The sequence below is a fragment of the Denticeps clupeoides genome, unplaced genomic scaffold, assembly GCF_900700375.1.
Source record: "Denticeps clupeoides unplaced genomic scaffold, fDenClu1.1, whole genome shotgun sequence".
Lineage (NCBI taxonomy): Eukaryota > Metazoa > Chordata > Actinopteri > Clupeiformes > Denticipitidae > Denticeps > Denticeps clupeoides.
Window position 1 is genome coordinate 51,036 of NW_021629765.1, and position 23,127 is coordinate 74,162.

The following is a 23,127-nucleotide window of genomic DNA, read 5'->3' on the forward strand; positions in this document are numbered from 1 at the left end:
ATAGCGCCGGGAGAAAGGTTAGCGCCCGTGAGACGATCCCACTCGACACAGCTATGCCAGCATGGCCCTATACCAGCAGGGCGCATGTATCACACAGAGCCAATTTTACTTTTCTCAAAATACTAAACAAAAACACATAACTCGATTCCAGTAGATTACGCCGACGAGCCTATACGGTAAATACCTACGTACATGTGACCCTCAGTCTCTGGTGATCTGATGTTATGTGTGAAGGCACCCAAGAGGCGCCTGTGGGATGCATATAGCCGCATAGCAGCAACGTGTCCTGGGCCACACCGTGCCCACGTACAAATTCACGTCGCAACCACTGCGACAGCACCTGCAGGAAGCGCAACTCTAAATGATGGTTAACGGCAGGTTCGAACAGCCACAAGCAACGGGAGAATTCAACAAGACAACGTGAAAAATCATGTCCGACCTGGTACCATTATAAAAAAAAACAACCTGGTCTCACTTTTCATCACTTTTCATCACATCATATGGAAACTGCAATGTGTTAATTTTACATCGCATAATTATTTAAAATGTCACAAAGCACAAAGAAGGTATAAGACAGGGAGGGAAGTGTCATGTTGTCACATTTTTTATTAGGCAATGAGGTGAATAAATATATGACTATCTATGAAAAGACATGTAAATAAAGATAAAGAGGCGCACTGAAGGAAAGAAAACGACATACAAAACCCAGTAGAACTCGCAATTAATCACAATTAATTTGAACTTAAATACATTTTTTTCCCCACACGGCTAGTTTTTAATTCTACCTTATGAAGGTAGAATTATGAAGGTAGAATGTATCACATGTGACAATCACTTCACTTAACTTAAAAAGCTAACACATTAGCGCCACATTAAAATGAGCATAAGTGGTGGCCTAGCGTTTAAGGAAGCGGCCCCGTAATCAGAAGGTTGTCGGTTCGAATCCCGATCCGCCAAGGTGCCACTGAGGTGCCACTGAGCAAAGCACCGTCCCCACACACTGCTCCCCGGGCACCTGTCATGGCCGCCCACTGCTCACCAAGGGTGATGGTTAAATGCAGAGTACAAATTTCACTTAACTTTACTTTACTAATTCCGTTCCGTTTCTGCTGGACAAAAGAAACACGCGCATGAACAAACGAAGTGAAGGACCGTAACGGAGAAAGGCTAACATGTTCAAATATTCAGCAGGTCCATGTTAACTGGCCCGAGGTGCCGGGATAACACCGAAATCCGCTCCTCAGCACTTTCAAGTTCCTCCAAAATAGGTCACCACAAAAAAGCAGGCATTTGTACGCGTCTCTCGCTTGAACATTTGTCTCTATGCTTTGCTTCTCACGCCCCTTTCAAAGGCGGCGAAGCTGAAGCATTTCTCGACCGACACCATTTCGATGGTGAAATTCGGGCAGGTGAACCGCGGCCACAGACGGTTGACACCTTCATGATGCACCGAGGCTAATGGGACAAATCCATCCGCTTACAAAAGGACAAAAGCATATTGCTGCAGCTGAACATGGTGAGAAGAAGCGATTGTGAATTCTGAAGATGCTTTTTAGGCGAGCGACTGATCTCCTTGACCCCACGACCCCGGCCTGCCTGGGAGGAGCTTGTGATCATGGCTTCTCCTGCTGTGGGTGAGACTCAACAACACATGGCTCTTCCCCAATGGCGCAAAAATCTATGGGATTATGTTTGCATCGCGAAGCCCGTGGTTCAGCCCCAACAATGCGGAGCTGCCATTTGACGGCGCATCGTATCTTCCACCATCCCTCAATTCCACTTGAGAAAGGAACTCATAAAAACACTCAGTGGCGTACAAGGCCTTCCTGGAACGGCCAGATTAGATTACGGGGGCTTTGATGTGGGGGTTCTGTTGGCGTCCTTTGATGTGGGGAAGCAGCGCCCATCACGCAATATCAGCTCCATTTCAGGGCCGCTTGCCTCCATTGTATTGGAGCGTGCACAACGCGCCGCGACCCAACGATGAAACGGAACATTCAAGAGGAGCGCCTCCCCCTGATTTCACCGCTAATGCGACTCTTAAAAGACATAAAAAGCACGGAGGTTGCGGTGCTCTCGGAAGCCGGCGACACGAGGCGTAATTACAGTGCGAATTCACATCAGGAAAAAAAAAAAAACACGCCGTAATTTACGAAGAACAATAGCTTCGGGCTCTGATGATATGTAATTTCCAAAAGCATTGATTCCGTTTAAAAACGGCGCGGTGAAGCACGTTCGGATTTAATTAGGGGAAAACCGCAGCTGGGCAGTAATGTGGCAGCCATTGTTCCTGATTTAACGCCAGTTGACTGCGCCTTCCACGCGACATGACAGAAATGCTGCAAAGTTCACAGCTTCGGCCCCCTGAAAACGGAATCACAGAATTGGGCCACGAAAAAAATTACATTTAACGTGAAAGTGCAACGATTTGGGAACTACTGCCCCGATTTCCATGAAAAACCTGCTGGACAGATGCATCTTGGGTGAAGAAAGAGCCCCTTCAGTTTTACCCCAGACCCGATCCACGCACTTCGCGTCACTTTCGTAGTGCAAGTACAATCGTGGTGATTGTCGATGCCGCACTCCACACAAATCCAGGAACACTTTGGGATGTACGTCAGGGGAAAATGTGATGGCTCCAGGATCGTCCAGAATGAGGACGTCAGTCAAGCTCGTGGCCATGGAGCCGGTCGAACTTTGTAAAAAATAGGGGCTGGCGTTTGGCCATGGTGAACTCCTTCAACGTGAACATAGCGTAGGTAGCGTACTGAAGGAGCAGATGTGCATTATGATTTCTTGGCTTTCAGCTGTTAGCAGAGGTGGTGGCAAAATAGCTAACAGCGTGGTCTATTAACAGCACCAATTAATCCCGGCCAATTAATGTCTGAGCGAGAGCTCGCAATGTAAGGTAGCACCTCTCCTTCCAGAGAGGCCTCTTTATTCCACTCATCCTAACGCAATTAATTACACACTTCCACTTTAATTATTATTTGAACTGATTAAAATTAGGCCCCTCATTTAAAAAAGCGACAACTGGTGACAGAGAGGCAGACAGATGCTCCAGGCAACACTCTCTCTCTCCCTCCATCTTCAGTCCCCTCGCTCACGTCCCTCTGCATCGCACGGAGAGAATAAGCCGTGGGCTCAAGCAGCCTGACCGGCTCTGGCGGCTGCAAACCTCCAGATTAAAGCGCTACCCCGTAGGGTCCACGCGGTGGAGAGAATTGGGGGAGGCCGGCGGCAGGACGAGGCTGTCCACTGTCCGAGTGGCGAGGGACGTACCTGGCGGGAGGTTGGCTCTCTTTCTCTTCTTGCCGTTTTCCGGGCTGTTCTCCATGGGACAGTCTGGCGCCAGCGGCCCTCCCGAGCTGCTGAACTGGAGCGGTTCGTTGTTGCTGGCGGGGTCAAAGGGCAGCGCATTAAGTCCTGTGAAGGAGAGAGATGGTTAGTTCAAATCCATCCATAACCGTAAAAAGCAGGACCAAAGCTGTCAATGCACTGCGGGAATAAACCCACGGCAGCCCACCATCAGCCTTCACAGGACCCATATAAAAATACAATAAAACTATTTTTATGCTCCTCGTTCTCTATTACGGCTTCATGGCAGGACTGATTTACTGAAGGCTTCTTATTTCTGGAGAAAAGACCGGGATTACGCAAAACAAAAGGTTGTGATCACACGTTCGCCCTCAATCGGAGTTAATAGCATCTCATTATCTAATTTAACTGCAGGCTACGACGCAGGGACGGGGACAGCAGCACAATCGATTTCTAATCCTGTCAGGCAAAACAGGAACTTTTCATCAATACCTTGATATATCAAGACAAAAACATCTAAATTACAGAAGAGTAGAAGAGGGAGAGCAGCTTGGGGGAAGCCACGTTAACGCCTATAATGAACCAACGCTGTCCTATGACTGAGAAGGTACGGGACATTATTTTCGCTTCAGGAGGACGGGGGAATGTGAGGGATGCCGGGTTTAACACTCATGAAATATTCATTTTCGGCTTTATACCTGTTCTGTTCGAGATAAAATGAAATAATAAAAGCAGGCTAGAGTCGCAATGTCACCTCTACGTTCCTGCCTGCAGGACACCTCTGGACCGGCAAGGGTAATAACTACGCGCCTAAACCCAACCCCACCCATAAACTTAACCTCAACGGGAGTTTGACCGTCCCTGAAATGTCCCATTCCCATGACGACATCTGATACTCACAACCACATATGAAAAGGCACACAGTCTCCCCTCTCTAATAAAACATGCAATGAGAACATTCGCCAAATCGGAGACAGATGTGCGTCTACCCACCATCCGCCCCACTAAATAACAGCCAGCATGAAATGCATCCATCCATCATCCATTCATCCATCCATCTATCCTTCCTCCCTTCTCATTCCCACGCAGGAGGAGTGGAATCCCAAAAAAACAGTCCCTAAAATGAAATTCTGTTCTAATTGCACAATGATTTCTAGATTCATTTTAAAACCAAACAAAAAAAACATTAATACGTTGTTATTATTCTGTATAATAATACAGAAGGTTTCTGGTTTTGAGTGGGTTTTCATAAACAGTTCATGCGTCTTTGTAACCTCTACATGCTTATGATACGAATTGGGCCCCAGAATCATGTCAAGATTAAACATCAGGGGTCCAATTGTGGGAACCTGAGGGACACCATTATCAAATAAAAAGAATGATCTCTGGTTTCCACGTATGTTCTGAGCCACTGAGAAACTGTTCTACAATCTACCTAGAAGTGTACCGCACCTGGAGAGTTAACCGAGTCAACGCTCAGACAGATGTCATGTAGCACCATAATAAGAGCAGTCTCGCCGAAATATGTGCGAAAGCAGTCAAGGCAATTATTCTTTTAACAGTGGCCTTCAGAAACACTGGGGAAATGCCATTTGGAGAACATCTGAATATATGAGCAGCTAAAAATACTTTTGAAAAAAATGTCTGCGCAAACTAGCAAGGCTGCTGAATTGAGATTATTTAAGGTGTTGCACTAATTCCTGGGAGAAATGTTGGGATAGTTGTCTAGCTTCTGTGCAGATGAATGGTGCTAACACATGGTCTTATGTGAATCATGAAATCTGGTCACATTTTTTTTTTCAGCGCAGCTGGGTGACCCCAAAACGTCACTCCTGTACCAGTCAGCTATATGGCGGATATTTAGAGCATCAGCAGCTGTTGGGAAAAGACCCGGGGTCAGGCTAGGGTCACCGGACCCCCTAGTGTTGAAGACATCCATCGAAGCCTTGTGTTCCTTTTGCCTCTTTCGGTGTTTGGTGGCCAAGTAATGTACGTCGGTGTGTGAGGTCTTACAGACCATTTGCAGATCTTATCCAGAGCCTTGATCTGTGCTCCCTTTGATTTGTCAGCGCTGAATAGGTATACGGATCACTTATTAGCAGTGCTTTGCCTGTCAAAGGACTTGTTGAGGCAGCACATCAGTACAGATCTGACAGCGGCAGACCGGGCCTGTGCTCTACACTCATTTAATTTGCCTCTCTCTCCAGCACACTGATTTTTGGGGGTTTCTATGTTTGTGGCCTAATTTACTTACCCCTACCGTAATTTGCTTCAACCCCCCCTTACCACCTTCACTGTGATGTAGAGCAGCCATGAGCAGCAAATAGGTCCATGAAAAGCTTGTTCTCTGAGTGTCACAGATGTCAGAAGTGGCACAAGGCAGGCTTAGTAAGTCAGAGAGATATAGTGTTTAGGCACCCATTTAGGTCCTCACAGAGATGCAAAAACTACCGAGTGTGTGTTTATGATTGTGTAAGTGCGCATAGTTTTACAGTATGTGCATATATGTTTGTAGGTGAGAGAGACAGTATTTAGGTCCTCAAAAAGATGCAAAAACAAGAATGTGTTTATATTTGAGTAAGTGCACAGTTATACAGTCTGTGTGTATAAATGTGAGTAAGAGAGACAGTGTTTACGTCCTCATAAAGAGGCAAAAACAACTGTGTGTGTTTATGATTGTGTAAGTGTGCACAGATATACAGTCTGTGTGTATAAGTGTGTGTGTGTGTGAGAGAAAGAGAGAGAGAGAGAGTATTTAGGTCCTCACAAAGAGGTAAAAACAATTGTGTGTGTTTATGATGGTGTAAGTGTGCACAGATATACAGTCTGTGTGTATAAGTGTGTGAGAGAGAGAGAGAGTATTTAGGTCCTTATAAAGAGGCAAAAACAACTGTGTGTGTTTATGATGGTGTAAGTGTGCACAGATATACAGTCTGTGTGTATAAATGTGAGTAAGAGAGACAGTGTTTACGTCCTTATAAAGAGGCAAAAACAACTGTGTGTGTTTATGATTGTGTAAGTGTGCACAGATATACAGTCTGTGTGTATAAGTGTGTGTGTGTGTGTGTGTGTGTGTGTGTGAGAGAGAGAGAGAGAGAGAGAGAGTATTTAGGTCCTCACAAAGAGGTAAAAACAAGTGTGCGTGTTTATGATCGTGTAAGTGTGTAAAGTAATACAGTCTGTGTGTGTAAGTGTGTGTGTGTGTGTGTGTGTGTGTGAGAAGGATGACTATTTAGGTGTGTATTTAGGAATTAAATGTATAGCGCTAAAGACGGTCCTCACAGAGATGTGTGTTTATGACTACATGTGCATGTGTGTGTGTGTGTGTGAGGCTGCGCGTTGTGGGACCGCAGGTCTCCTTCTGATTCTGCACACACACAGTCTGCAGGCTGACAGCGGCCCCTGACACCCGGCAAGCTCATGTATTTATGGATGGGTGGGAACCTCCTGATGAACACCTCTTTATCTCCGCCCCAGAGAGAAAGACGAGCCGCTCCCTAATGTGTTTACAAGCAGGATTTTCAGCAGCGTCTCGCACAATTTGCACAGCCACGTTCTGCAAATCTTTCTCTCTTTATTTTGCCCCCCCGGTTTTGAAACAGGAGCGAGGGAGAGGCAGCGAGAGGAGAAGCCGATGGAAACGTTTCATTCTGAAGCCCCCTGTTTACCCCTGCCTCCTGTCTCTCTCTCTCTCTCTCTCTCTCTCTCTTCACATCTCCCATTTTGCGTAAGCACATTTTCATCACAATACCCCCCCACCCCGCCTTTCCACTGTCGTTCCAGACAGGCAGAGACAACTGAGCTCATAAACACGACGAGACAAACCATCAAAAAAAGAGGAGAACCGTCACTGCTCCAGACTGCCACTTCGCCCTCAACAGGGAACTCAGATATGACCCCATAATAATGGAGGAACCGAGAAGAAAGTGTGAGACTTTGCGTTTTGTCTTTATTTTTAGGAGAGCGGGTGTGTCACTCTCCAGGGAGATGATGTTCCTCAGAGCGTCTTTTTTCTGGAATAAATAAACACAACCGAGACGCTAACTGAGACGCAACAGTCAGGTGACGAATAAAACGAACGTGGTGGCCCAGCGGTTAGGGAAGCGGCGCCGTAATCAGAAGGTTGGCGGTTCGAATCCCGAGCTGCCAAGGTTCCACTGAGGTCCCCGTAATGAAGGTCCCGTCCCCACACGCTGCTCCCCGGGCGCCTGTCATGGTGCCCACTGCTCACCAAGGGTGATGGTTAAATACAGAGGACACGTGTGCTGTGATCACAATGACAACTGCTTCACTATCACGTGTCTCAATTAAAACAGAACATTAGCTCTAATCTAGAACTCCTGTGAGATAATTACCGGTTAAAATTATTTTTTTCATATCCATGGTACTGGGCTCCTGTTCTTCTGAGCATCTCAAAGGCAAACTGATTATATCTTGGTGTCCATGGTCAAGCGTACTGAGACCTCATACATATGAGTGTTATATCTCCCTTTTCAGTTGGACTTTGGAGGTCAAGGCCACTGTACCTTCTTACGAACACGTACGAACCTGAATGGCCGAGCGCGGACAAACCGATGAGACTCTGGGGGCCTAAAGTCAAAGGGCGAGGTGGACAGAGTGGGGGAGCTGGCTTGCAGATGTTGGCCTGAAAACAGAATTTAAACAGATTAAATAAAAACCAAATGAACAAACGTGAGCTTTGATCGCCACCTGGACGGAGTACGTGGATGCAGAGCGAGCTGGACCGGATTAAAAGAAGTCGTTTGTCACTCAGCAGTGTCCTGCGTTCTCATTGACAGTCACCCTGAATGGGACCGACTCGAGTTGGTATTTATTTACATGCTTGATGTCATCCAGATGTATGAACTTCTGCAAAACCTGCAAATCAGACACAGGGAGTCACTGCGAGCTCAGAAGCTGTCAGGAGAACATCACGCGACAGACACTTCTCCTACAAAACAACGCTTCTCTTTTCACGCCCCCCCCCCCTGCTTTTGGTAGCCCAGTCACAGCCATCTGGAGCACCTGGTAGATCCTCCACTCCCAGCTTCTTCTCAGGTACGAGCTTCATTTCTTCTTACGAAGCTGGATTTGGCCGGGGTAAAAGTGTCTGATTTATACAATCCAGTTTAATTAAGACCGCTTCTGAGATCCCTCCAGCCTGTGGGCCTCCGGCGGGAGAAGAACAGGCAGGAGGGAGGAAGAGCGAGACAGAGACACGCGAGACATGCACAAGAACGCGGAGCAGGACAGTGAAACTTGTCTCTCAAATTCACTTCCTATTCCATCTGCTCCGTCTCACGGAGCCCTGCCTCCTGCTCAACACCTGGACCGAGCTGTAGAAACGGGGAGGAGAACCCAGCGGGTGAACAGGAAGTGAGGCCGGGCGAGCAGGAAGGACTGGCTAATGGGCGTAAAAAAAAAAAAAAAAAAAGCGCTGATATGAGGGAACAAAACCGCGACGTAAGAGACGGTCGGTGGAGGAGAGATGGGCAGCCGGATGAAGTCAACAAGGGCACAGCCCACACGCGGAGCGCACGGGCCGTGTTTTCAGGCTGCTTACCGCTAATAGAGTGTCTGTAATAGCCCGCGATCGATGGGCGGCCGTGTAAACGACACCGCCGCTAATGCGGTCGCCCGTGGGGAGAATGCTGGGATTGCAGGAACGCGCCGCCGCGAGTGCGAAGGGTGTACGTCTCCCGCGCCCGTCCATCCCGCTACCTTAATCCGTAGCCTGGTGGGTAAGACACTCGCCTGACACTCGTCCCAGGTTCAAGCCCCACTTACTACCATCGTGTCCCTGAGCAGGACACTTAACCCTGAGTGTCTCCAGGGGGGGACTGTCCCTGTAACTACTGACTGTAAGTCTCTCTGGATAAGGACGTCTGATAAATGCTGTAAATGTAAATGTCCCCCTGTCCAGCTCCCCGTCCTGCTTCCTTCCGCTTCGTCCTGCGGACTGAACCGCACGACTCGTCTCGAGACATTGTTTGACGTCTCGGGCCGTTTGTCCTCTTCTGGCACGTTGATTTTTGACAGATCTCTGAGCGCCGGGTCCTGATGGTAACGGCAGCTGGCAGGCGTCGAACTCACTTAGCGACAGCTGACGGATCGATATCGCCGATGACAACGAGAGGCTCACGTCGTGACACCCAGTGTTATTAAAGCAGCCACACACGCGCACACGCCTCGCCGAGCGGCGCGAATCATCCAACCCACAGGGCCGTACCGGCGACCGCGTCGGCGGGATCGCCCGGAAATGAGACCAGGCTGCATTTGCAGAGCAGATGGCATCAAAAGCACCTACCTCAGACCCTCTGGGGCTCTGGTGGGGACGGCGGAGATGGGGGGGGGGCAGATCTGGCCACTGTGGGGGCTCTGATGGTCTCGGCGCGAGGACAAGCTCGCAGCCGGGGACACTTCTGCCATCCCGACAGTCCGGAACTGGTAGACGCCGGTGGTCAGAACTGTGCCAGTTCTACAATCAGTTCCACCGCTATTAATAATGGTGACACAGGTCACCAAGAACCTGGAGTAGACCAAAACTCGGCCAAAACGCGTGCATTTTACCGCCACGTCCACACGTAGGAGAAACAATAAAGACGTGCGATAACTGCGCTGGGTGGGAAAAGCGGAATTCACACCATGCACGGCTGTTTACGGAGTTCCGCGAAGCCTGTCTCACATTCTGTCAGTGTGAGAGAGAGAGAGAGAGAGAGAGAGAGAGAGGGCGGAGGCCGTGTGCTGGCTGGCTACACCATTAATCTTGCCAGCGCATGAAAAACAACTTAACACGGAGATTAAGCCCAAACCGCCCGTCCCCGGGAGTCGCCGGGCTGCGGCGCATCACCGACCTAATGAATTTAATTTGCGTCCCTCTCAGAGTCCCGGCACTCGGCCGGAGAACAAAGGCCGCCGCTGCCGAGTGCCACCGGGCTGAAAGTGGCGTCTGTGTGGCTTTCCGCTGCGGTCGCAGCATTTTCATTTCCTAATGGCACCGGCGGCGGAGGGTTTCAAGCCGCGCTTTCTATTCTCCGGAGCAGGCGTCTCGCCCACGCCGGAGGAGCGTGGTGAACCGGGGACGAGTCGTCTGTAGCTGCAGACGCACGAAATAAAACCTTTCACGAGCACACACTCGTACAGAAGGAGTCGGTGAGGATCCCCCGTCAGGTACAGGTTCCTCTCACGGTAACGATGGTCACGGCAAATCAAAAACAACCAGTTGTGCACGGTGCAATGCTCTCACCCTCATCGTCAGATCAGATCGACAGATCACTCTAGAACTTTCACAAATTTTTAAAGAGAGTGAAAGTGAAGTGATCGTCACATGTGATACACAGCAGCACAGCACACGGTGACACGGTGAATTGTGTCCTCTGCATTTAACCCATCACCCTGAGTGAGCAGTGGGCGGCCATGACAGGCGCCCGGGGAGCAGTGTGTGGGGACGGTGCTTTGCTCAGTGGCACCTTGGCGGATGGGGATTCGAACCGGCAACCTTCCGATTACGGGGCCGCTTCCTTAACCGCCAGGGCCACCACTTGCACACCGCTCCTCACTGGAGGCTTCAGGTGTCACTTCAGATTTTAAACCTCCCTCAATAATGTTCAGCTCATTTTTGGACTTTGTCACATGTGACTTCGTTTTTGCTTACGGCCATTCCAGCCGAAGAACGAATTTATCTCGGCATGTGGCGACTACATGGTTAAATAACCGATATTTACGAATGAGCGGGGTTTTAAAATGCCGACGGTGAAATTCGACATCTGCGTACACTCGTGACGGTGACAGGTTGCGGTCAACGGTTCCTCTGCTCCAGATCTGGGTTTGTGGGGACGGGCAGGACTTTCCGGGAAAGACGCGCCTATACACAGGCGACTGAGAATCCCCGAGCGTTCTGCCGTGTGCGGAAATCCTCGCCGCTGCGGCGTAGCACCAGAGGCCACGGAGGCGCCCTCGCCCAACGGCCAGGTGTCAATAAGAGGTCGCGCCAGTCACTGGAGACCCACAATGCATTAGTGCTCCATCGCAGGTGATGTTCCCACAATGCACCTCACTCAGCCCACACCATTTGCCACAAAATAATGGAAGGAATCGAAAGTAAAGTGGCGGCAACTTCTCAAGGTCAAGCGGCACGAGTCTGGAGTCGCGCTGGCAGTTGGCACGCCGGGCCGCCCGGTACAAAATTAGACGCCTGGTGACGAAACCCCGGTCACAAGGGCCCCCCGGGGCGGTTTGGGACGGACGGAGCCGAGGACACAATGAAGTGGCCGCCTATTCTTAGCGGCGTGTGCGGGCTGCGCAGATTAGCCGGCGTGCCCGGCGAGCGGCCGCGGTGATTTATGTCCCCTGACAGATGAATAAACAAGGTGCCTGACTGATCCGGCTTATCATGGAAGCGGGAACATGCCAATTGTCCCGGGAATTCGTACAAGTCCATTAACGTAGCTTTTCGCCCGAGCGGGGACGGCGTATTAATAGCGGCGAACGTGACACGTTTTACATTTGAGCCGCCGGCCAGGCGTCGAAGTGAGATGTAAGCAGCATCCCTTTATCACCGGCTCTTCCTGTCTTCACCGCGTCCCCTCCGGACAAACGAAGGGAACGCGGGGCCAACTCCCAGCCACGTCCGGCTTCCGAGGGCACCGGCACATCAGAATCGACTTTGAATTGAAGCCGTGATGGAATCGATTAGCACCCGCGGAGAGCGGCCTGCCCGGCATAAACAGGGCCGCCGACATTGCCGCGGTTTCCCGCTGCTCGCAAACGGCTTTTATTGACTGTTCAATGGAGGCGAGTGCGGCCGCGCCTCCACCTGTACACGTACGCACTCGCGCCCCGCGGCCTGATCAGCTGACGCTACGTTGACTGGCTTCTCTTTTCCGCGGAAGGTCCTGTTTATCGAGATGTTGGTAGAACACGGTAAAATGATGCAGGAGGTTGCTTTTCAAGTCAATTCTGCAAAATTATGGCAAAATAATAATGCATTCTCATTTATGCAACATTATGACCACACAAATACTGAGCAATATGGTCTAAGTTCCATGCAAATTTTGGTGAATGATTTATTTAAGACGTTTCTTGTATTTAATGACACTTATTTCTTTGTTTTTGATGAAAAGCTGTGATTTGTCTAGTCGTGTTCATTAAAAATATCCTATCATTGTATTTACACCTCACAGCCATATACAGCTTCCCATAATGCACCATGATGTATGGTATGGATCCTGTGACGTGTAGTGTTATGCGGTCACATTCCCAGTGGAGAAGAGGGACGAAGGACACATTTCGTGACACTGTGACGGCGACTGCGAGGCTGCAATTCTCTGACGGCGGCAGGAATAATATGTGCCACATTATTCCTAAACGCTAATTACCGCGGGCAGAGATAGAATCAGGTCACGGAACAATGTGCTTAAAAAGTCCAAATGAGGACAGACACTCGGCTCCCCGCCCCGCCCTCTCTCTCACGCTCTTCCGCGGCTCAGATGGACCCTCGCCTTCAACCGGGACAATTACTGTTGACAAATACCCGAGGAGGACGGTGAGCTGGCAGCCGGGGTGACGAGTCGTGGGCAGGAGGGACGGAGAAGCCGCATGACAGCAGCTGCCGCGCCCGGGCCATGTTGACAAGCTCTGGCTGCCGGTGCCACAGACCTGTTGTTATTCACTTTTACTGTTTTCACTCTGACTCTCGCACGCACACACACACACTCACACACACACACACAGGCGCACACACACACACACACTCACAGGCGCATGCACACACACACACACACACCACACACAGCTTCACGGAGGAGCAGGGCTCACTGCTGGCCCCAGTCAGACCACCTGTCATCTCCACAATCCTGCAGCGAGTCTGCAGACACACAGCATGCAAATAGTGTTGTTTTTATCAACAACATTTTGGATGAAATGTCGTCAACAAACCTTCATGACGTGACAAAACGCTGGTCATGTGACAATAACTATAATTAAATTAATTATGTAATATTGTCGACAAATAAAGAAATTGGACCAAAATGTCTATTTTCGCTATTTCCTCTCGTTTAATCGTCTTATTATTATTACGCAGTATTTCTGTTTCCTGCGTCTCCCATCTCACTTCCCCACTTCCTGTTTATTATTTACATTTCCTGCACATTATTGCTTGTGGTGGGCTATATGGTGCTCGGTTAGCAAAGAAAAAAGACGATGCCAAATTTGGACACTTTCTTTACAATGAAGTGGAAAAGAAAACAGAATGTGTGCCGAAACACCCAGGGAGAACAGGATGTCTGCTGATCGAGTAATCAATAATACAATAATAAAATAACCTCCTTTTAATTATGAAATGGGTTATTTTTATCTGGTACTTCTACTATATTGACGGGCCTGAATATAATTCCATTACTAATAAGAAGAGACTAAAATACCATTTGCATTGAGTAAAACTAGACTAAAATAGTCATGGATAAGTCAGACTTTTAGTCTGGACATGACAAGACTACTAAAAAACTAAAACGACTAGACTAGACTAAAACTACACGCAAACACATGCACAAATGTACAAAGACACACCCAGAACTCATAATGACACATAATCAGATATCACACTCATGAACACACGCATCAGACGTGTCAGGTTTCGTGCTGTAATCAGTGTGCCTCAGCCTAAAACAGAGCTTTATGTAGAACCGGGTGGCAGTGACAGGCTTTAGGGGGCTGATGATGTCCAGACCAACGCAGGGTCGCTTGCTGTGACCCTCTAAGCACAGCAGACACCCCGTCTCCTCCAATTCTACTGACTGATGCACCAGTGAGGCTTTTAGAAAAGTACATTTTCCAGTCCAGGAAAAAGGAAGGCGTGTCCGCCTGATTTAAAACCACAGCGGTGTCTTACGGTAAAAAAACCACTAATGAAGGTCATTATTATTCCCCAACAACCGAGAGCGGCTTTCTGCGTTTAGTAAAAGTTCATGCATTCCCGGCTGAAAACATGACATTTTCTCTACTAAATTTCTGCAGACATCTCCTCATCCAGTCTGGGTCAGGCGGCACGACCCTCACCCAAGACAGGGGTCAGGGGTCGTTTCAGCGCAGTAAACGTGGTGCTGATGAGATGCAGATGGGCCCTGGGCGTCAGGACTTTCACCTCTAGCATCTGCAGACCTGCACCTCTGCAGCCTGGGTCTGGCCAGAGCAGACGTCCCCGTCCAGGGGGGTCATAACGGTCAGTTTGACCACATGTGCTCCTTCTTTTAGTTCTAGGGTTAAATTCCCATTTGAATAGATACAAAAATTTCAGGATAAATTTCCATTTTAAATCCCCTTTAATGAGGATAACAGCCTAGCGGCATTCAAACAAGCAACATTACCACAGCGGTCCTGGTTCCAGCTTCTCCGGTCTCTTGTCACCGTACCTTAATTATGGCGATGATCGTTCTAATAATCTGAAGAAGATCTGAACTGACTGGAGAAGAAAAAGTACGAATTCAAAATGAAATAATTCATGAACACGAAAATAGAAATATGGCTTTCAAAATTGACATGCTAATGGCTGTGGTTATTTAATGCATAATATTCGCAATGCATAATATTCATGGCAAATATTTAACGTTTCTGCAATGCGTATGTGTGAGCATACAGTAAACAAAAACGCAGCTGCAGAAACGTGTGAGGGTGACAGTGGGTGACGTAAAAGGGACCGCAGCAGTGACACTTATGCCATAATAAATAAAACTGTGTAAATAGGTTTGATTGGCTTCCTCAACTGATGCCTCTTTCCCACAGCAGACTCTGGAACAGAGTGAATCACAATTAACAGTTTAACATGTAATATTTTTAACCAATTGACAGCTCTAATAGATCATCACTCCCATGATGCATCACGACAAGATACCACGGCAACAATGATGCTGGTGGTCACAATGAATGGCTCCATTATTCCTCATTCCCATTCTTCCTTTAATTTCTCATCCATTAGCAAGCACCAAATCATTAGAAAACATTACTTACAGTTCAGCCCGTGCCGTGAAAGCATGTAAATTACAACTAATCGCGCTTGCAGGGAGCTCCGCCCCCCTCCTGAGGTTGTAAATCACAGCTTGTTGTGCACGGCGCACGATGGCTGCAATCTCATTTCGGGCAGAACAACGGAAAAACGTGCACGAGGGCCCTGCGGCGAGAGTCAAATAATAAAACGAGACGCGCAAATTGTGTGCTTGTTGTTCGGGGGGGAAAAACAGGAAGAACAGCGGCTTGTTTGTAGAGAGCGGAGCGGCGGGAGCGAGGCGGCTAATCGTCGCAGGTTCGGGGTTAAACAACGGCGCACTCCATGCAGAAATAATGTAATCAGAGCCCATTACACCAGTGGCAGGAGGGACAAGTCCCCCACCGCCGTGCCGCCGGGGCGTCGCTGAAGGTTAATTTATTTAAATCTGCCAGCCACTCCCTCCACTTCCATTAAACAAAACTAATGAGTCTCGGCTCTGCGGCCTAATCAACTTTGCCGCGTTGAAAGGGCCCTGGATCTTTCCGGGGACGCCGCGGCCAAGCTGTTTAAAATGAGTGATCAGCGGCAACGGCGTCGCTAAAAAGGCCACGCTAATCGTCAACAGAAGAGCCGCGCCCGTCGGCGGTCTCGCCGTGACACGGAGGCCGTCCCTGTCCCGCCTCCTTGCCGTCCTGTTTTTACACTTTGCAGCCATCAACGTGTTATTGCATTAATTCGATGCACTTCGCAATTAAACGCAGCAAGACCTTGGCTGCGAGAAGATGAAGAGTTACACCTCCGAACGTGCGGGAAGCAGATGTTGCAATTAAAGAGACTCTGAAGACGGGAACCCTGCCAGCGCAACCGTCAGCAGGGACGCGCAAAAAGTCGGATTCAAGTCGAACTAAACGCAGAATGATTTTGACCAAGAAATGTTCATGTGGTTCCACGCTGTGCCCCAATAACAGGCTACTAGGGTGGTAGTAGCCTAGTGGGTAAGACACTCGCCTATGAACCAGAAGACCCGGGTTCGAATCCCACCTACTACCATTGTGTCCCTGAGCAAGACACTTAACCCTAAAATTGCTCCAGGGGGACTGTCCCTGTAATACTGATTGTAAGTCGCTCTGGATAAGGGCGTCTGATAAATGCTGTAAATGTAAATGTAAACAGCGTCTTTTCCTGGAGAAAAGTTTACACCTGACCTCTTAGACTAAATAAGCTGGCGTGAACGTGTAATTAACACTAGAACTCCCAGAGAGGGGCCGTTTTTTTACGTTTTTTACATGTTTTTATGGGTGGACGGGGAGTGACACATTCCAATGGGCCACCCATTTACAAATGAATAGGGTTGAGTTCTCAGTGTCAAATCCCGGGGCCATTTGGCCTACCTCAGGTAGGGCTGAGCGGGTCAGAAAAACCTGGGAGTTCTAGTGTTAACAAAATTTTCGTTGTAATAACATGAAACAATAACAACGTTGCGGCATCTTTGTGGAGCAAATGGCGCGGCGCTTTATCGAAGTCCTTCATTACATATTCATATTGCAAACTGTACGGCTGATTCTTTCAATCACTTCTGGACTCAATCCCCCAGAAATCCTTGCACAAACTTAACTTTTAACTCTTTTTTTTTTTATACTTTGTCACTTTATACCATATTATACATATATACATATTTTATGTTTTATGTTAAAGACATAAAAGTGTAATATTTGGTTATTGTTGCAATATTTGCATATTGGTAACCATTGTTTACTTGCAATATTTGCAATACTGTGGTCTGTACAGTCGCTAAAAGCATTTCACTGCATATCATACCGTGTACGACTGTGTTTGTGAGAAAAAAAAAATAGTTTGAATTTGATGGAATGCAGGAAAATGATCGATTGAATTCGTGTTAAATAAAGAAGAGAGGATTCGTCAGCGACGCCCCCCTCGCCGACCTGCGGCCTTAATTTACGATAAGCGGCATGAAACAACAGCTGCACCGGCCGAGTCACGGCACGGTCCCGGCATGTAAGTGGAAGGTGGGTACGGCTCCTGATTTAGAGCGAAACCTGGACGCTGCTCCACCGACGCCTCCGTAAAGCGACCCAGCAGCTGCCAATAATCACTCATTTGGCGTTTTTGTTCAGGCCGTTAATCCTCCTCTTTTTATAAATCTGGGCTCCACGCTGAAATTTCACGGCCGTTTACCCGCATTGATCGGCTTCTGAAAGTGCCATTTCCTGCGTCTCTCGTGTCGTCTTGCTCCTTGATGGGGGCTTAAGATCCGATCCGGACGGAGGCGGCGCTAATGCGGGACCTACGTCTCCGTTACGGCCGCGACTGTGCTGCCGGAAAATTATTACCATTTATTCTAATTAAAAATAATCTCCGCATAATCCCACGTGCGTGATGCGGGAGACGGGCGTCAAAAACGAGGATCCTTGGCTTGGCGAGCCCACTCGACGGTGCGTGGGTGATTATCCTCCGCGGTGCCAGTGTGAAGGGACCAGATTGTTCCATCCTCTCTGCCATCTTGACAAATCGGGAGGGCAACCGGCGAGGCTTTTATTTCCGGCGTACGAAACCCGACGCGCCATCGATTGCAGAGAGAGATCCGACTCCGGCGAACAAAACGCACGTCCCACGGCCGCCAAGCCTCGTAGAAGCCACGACAGACCAGCAAACCTTTTAACCTCGGCTCACGTTTCCACCCTTCATCATTCAGCGGGACGAATCGCCACGACGGGGGACGATGTCATGCACCTCGAACCCCCCGCCGCACGGCTCAGACCACCCGAGCGGCCGTGTAACGTACAACTCAAATTCTGGCGAAGGGCGGAGGGGTGCTGGTCTAGCGGGTGAGGAGGTAGACTCGTAAGCAGAAAGGTTGTGGGTTCAAATCCACTGATCAAATCAACGGTTTAAATACAGCAGACACGTTTCACCGTGTCACCGTGTGCTGTGCTGCGCATTCTACGAAGACCCTGTTGGCCAAGACGACTCGACACTGGCACCATCAGAGCGGCCACTCCGCCCTCCATTCCACGGCGAGTAATGGACGGGAGAATGGCACCTCGGCGTGGGCGGGGGTCCCCGGGGTCCCGGCCCAGCTACTTTCCCATGACATGGCGTGACGCGCCGCGCTCGCAGCAGCAGCTCTGGAGCGAGGTGCTAATAAAATGTTTTGTCACATAGGAGAGTGCTAATGTACCGGCGGGTGAGCGGAGGCGGCGCTCGCCGCCTGAATTATTTGTCCCCGTCTCCCTCCTGGCAAAGAAACCGTCTTTCCGTTAGTGCCGCGGCCAGCGGCTTTTGGCACGACACAACAGGGCAAATTTTTTAATGGAGCACGACACGGCCCGTCGGAGGAAGGGAGGAGAGCGAAGTGAGACACCGTCTCCCTGGACTGGTGACGCCTGTCCAGGAAATAAGTAGAGACGGCGACCGAAGTAGGACGAGAGGAGACAGGGACAGAAGAGGAGGTCAGGGCCATATCTCTAGGTGCTCACCAGGACGTAAATGCCGACGTGGAGGGGAAACACCACTGCAGAGAGTTTATCTAAAAAAAGTGTGGGTTGCTAGGTAACCGCCATAAAAGTTGATGTCGAATTACAGATTTAAGATTTCCCAACCAAGACACTTAACCCTGAGTGTCTCCGGGGGGGGGGACTGTCCCTCTAACTACTGGATAAGGGCGTCTGGTAAATGCCGTAAAATTTTCCGATAGTTGACGTTCATCTGAAACATGTGGGCCAGTCTGACACAGACTATAATGTTAAAAAATGCCTCATCCCACTCCTCCCACCTACAGAAGGAACGCCGCTGCATGTCTGGAGGGCCGCTGCATTGAGACGTTTCGGTTTTTCCTGGTGTGGAGGAGTTCAGTGGACCGATTGAACGGTCATCCTAACGTCCCCCCAGGCGCTCAACTTTCAACGGAAAGACCCTATTAAAGAACAACAACAATGGCAGCAGTCAACAAACAGGTGAATAAAGGAGGGCCGGAGCCCCCGCTGCACACTGGGTCGGGTCCGGCAGGCCTGCGGATTTAAGACGGGTGGATTTTCCCCCGTTCGCCGAGACCTCGATCTTTTGCCTGTTTGGAGTGAGTAAAATTCAGAAAAATTAAGACGTACAAGAATTCTCCAAATGCTCCAAATTCCAGATGCCGAATGTGCAGCTAATTTAAAAATATGCCGAAGAATAATCAATATTTCATGACTACTCCAGAGGCCAATTGAACCATTGTTTAGTTCAATTTGAGAGTGTTGTTCATTAGTTCCAGTGCAATTTTTTGCATTGTAAAAAACGTAGACCGTAACGTAGGAGGCGGTAAAACATGGAGGTGGCGGCGAGGGAAGCCGCCCTGGTGTTTTACCCACAACACTCAAGCAGTCGAGTAACGTCCTTCTTTCACCGAAAACCAGCTACGCATGCAACACTTGGATTTACTTTACTTTGGAAATGTACTTTTTTTAAATTATTTTTTGTTTAGATTATTATTTGAAATTCATTGTTTTGTTATGAAAAAATATATTTAGCTGCAGTTTTCACGAAAGGGAAAATTTGTATGAAACTTTATATAAATAAAACAACCTTTTCTAATATAATCATATTGAGCACATGCCTGTTAGGAACTATCTGCTTTGTAAAAACGACAGCAGGAGATGCGAAAGCGCCCTTCAGAGCCCGGAAGACGGCAGGTTCGCTGCGGCCATTTCCGCCATGAAGGAAACGAGGACAATTATTTTGGCCACGGATCCCAATTTCTCAGCCCTGCGAGGTGGAACCGGCCCAGCGGGGACCGAACGGGATCCCCATAATAAAGAGAGTCGACCGACCGGCACACTGCGACGCCCTGACATTTTCACCGCGTTCAGGGAGACGGAGACTTTAAAGATGACTAATGCATCCGCTGCGCAGAGAAGCGCTCCTACGATGTTTAACTTCACTTGTTTACTGCCCTGCAACCTTTGTGGAGTTCCTTTTAGGGAAATAGACGCACGGGCTTCAACGTTAATGACGTTTTGTCCTTCGGCATCCAAAACGAAGACAACATGAAGAATCTGTGTTTGAACTGTGGTTGGAAAAGTCTCCAATGCATGCGCGGGCATAACATGAAACGCACTGACATCCTCTGCAGGCTCCCCATCCGAACAAGACCACACAAATAAGACAAAAGGTCACCAGTGACAAGACTTCCGTACCAAGCTGTAGAGAAATAGCTAATAAAACGGTCAGGGACAGACTAAATCGCCGCCTTCCCTTGCCAACGTAAAGAGCAGTGACGTCTCAATCGTTTGTCGTGAGCGAAAAGAGCCTTGAAGCCGATGCTAAGTTCATTAGCAAATTTTACTGTAGCTGTTATTCCTATTTTAGGCCCATTTAAGCTGCCAGTGTAAGTAGCCAGTGCCAAATTAGCCTCGCTCTCCACGTGCAGGGGTGTGGCCACAGGCCACCCTTAAAATCTGATTGGCCACCCCGCCCGACCACTCCCACCGGAGCTGTTAAATTACAGTAGCATTTAAAATCTGACTATATGACCTGCATATGTTGAGTTGTGTAGAGTTGTGTAGCGTAGTGCAACTAAGTTGGGGTGACCTGATCTCCCCGAAAATGTCCGTCTGGGTTTGGAGGTGATCAAACGTCATGGGCTTCCTACACGCATGTTCATGTAAGTTCATAATAAAAACGGCGTTCTTGGCAGCTTTCATCTCCCACTCCCATCAGACTCCCTGATTTGTCACCATGACGGCCAGCACATTGATCCCAGAAGAACGCTCCATCGGTCCCCACTTCCTGTCCAGGCGCAGAACACTCAGCACGAAGTGGCGTTGGCCGCGCGGCGGTCCTCAAGCGCGGCTCGGATTTACGGCCGTGGAGGGACAGAGCAGCTTCCTTTAATTGATTTCCCCAGCTGTGGAGACAACCCCCTCGCGGGAAAGCGTCCAGAAGCCCGCAGGCCCTGCCAAATCCACCGCCGGCGACACTCGATACCTATTTAGGGTCCTGCTGGAACGTTGAACCCACACCCATGTTCCGTGTCATGGAATAAAATCTCGGGCTCGTAAACCGCGCCTATTTCAGGCCCCTTCGCCGCTCGATAATTAGAGCAAAGTGGCCAGGGGGACAGGAGCGGCCTCGCAAGATCGCGGTGGGCAAACCCACGACAAAGTCCGGGGCAAGGCTCCGTGTAAACACCCCAATACCCTGGCACCGGCGGCTGCATGGGAGCCGCGCCTCGGAGACGCTTCACGCTCGTCCGCGCCGCTCGCGTGGGCGGCCAGCGCGGTGACAGACGCCCGTCGTGTCGATTCCGGGTTTATTTTGGACGCAGGGCCATTTTCGTCCGCCCCGGTGACACAGCCGGCGCGAACCCGACCTCGTTACGGGAACGGCGCACTTTCATCTTCCCGTATTTCGTCCCTGCAAGTGCACTGACCTGAAATGACATGAAATGACTCGTTCTGGAGGTGGATAAAAAGTTGGCGTTCGCAGCCTGCAGGAAGTGACAGTTTCCGCTTCATTTATTTATTTATTTGTCTTAAGCGCCGGCGATGAGGCAAAAAGCACGATAATTAACAGTGACAAAAAGTGCTGTTGGACGGGGTGGGGGGGGGACTTGTCACGTCCTGCACAGCTTCACCTAATGGAGACTTGTCCCCTCATCAGGCATTCACATCAAGCCAGAGGCAGCGGGCGAGCGGGTCCTCGACCAGCATCGGATTACACTTAAAATGATCTCAGCGCCACGCTCGGCCAGCTGGGCGGAGGCCAGTGCCTTGTTGCTATGACTACTCGTTCAAAAAACATACATATATATATATATATATATATATATATATATATATATAAACAAAAATAACAACAGTGAAGGGGGGGGGGGGGGGGGGTAACATGGATCAGTGCAGAGCGTGCGATGATCTGACGGCCACCTTCACTGTCACTCTCAGGTGCTCTACCCAGCATGCACTGAGAGACCCGTCCCACTGGCCTGTCCTCTTTCTGCTAGGAGGAGCATCACTGCAGACGAACAAGCGCCCCATCCTTCTGACTGTCAGGCCTGGTGACAACGTCTACAACCTTCTGAAAGACTCCTCGGGAAGGCAAAAATATGATGCCTTGTTGCTATGACTACACTTACTAAAATAAATAACTAAACAAAGGAGGAGGAAGTGCTGATCTGACGGCCACCTTCACTGTCACACTCCAGTCCAAGCTACCCACAGAGACAACTACCCAGCATGCACTGCTAAAAAACCATTACGGAGAAGAGCAGAGCATGTAGGGGGCATCACTGCAGAGAAATACGGCCGGTCTGGTGCGGTGACCACACTAGCCTCTCTTTCCTACCTGCACGCCCCCTGGACACATTCTTCACCTACCAAAGGACAACCAGCCCCTGTGCTGTTGAGCAGGAAGGGGACACATCACCCAGATGTAGGGTGGTAGGAGCCTAGCGGGTAACACACTCACCTATGAACCAGAAGACCCAGGTTCAAATCCCACTTACTACCATCATGTCCCTGAGCAAGACACTTAACCCTGAGTGTGTCCAGGGGGGGGACTGTCCCTGTAAATACTGATTGTAAGTCACTCTGATAAGAGTGTCTGGGTAAATGCCGTAAATGTAGATATGACAGTTCTTCTTCTTCAATAGAGATCCCAGAGTTGGACCCTCTATAGCCCCCAAAGAACACCAGAACCTAGAACATTCCGGTGCAAACGTGTAGTGTAGTGGGCCAGTGGTGGCCTAGTGGTCAAGGACGCGGACTCGTAAATCCGAAGGTTGCCGGTTCGAGGTCCTTGGGCTCCTGGCTGGCCACTGCTCACCAACGGTG

The 23,127-nt window shown here is 49.4% G+C and overlaps 1 protein-coding gene across 1 annotated transcript in view; it reads right to left on the bottom strand.

The window, feature by feature from the left end:
- Positions 1–23,127, bottom strand: part of LOC114773666 (ecto-NOX disulfide-thiol exchanger 2-like) — a gene marked incomplete at its 3' end in the record, with an annotated part of 84,447 nt that overhangs the window by 49,402 nt on the left and 11,918 nt on the right. The window contains exon 2 of the mRNA XM_028965901.1: positions 3,283–3,426. Within this exon, the coding sequence (XP_028821734.1) occupies positions 3,283–3,426 (144 nt within the window). The remainder of the gene's footprint in view (positions 1–3,282; positions 3,427–23,127) is intronic.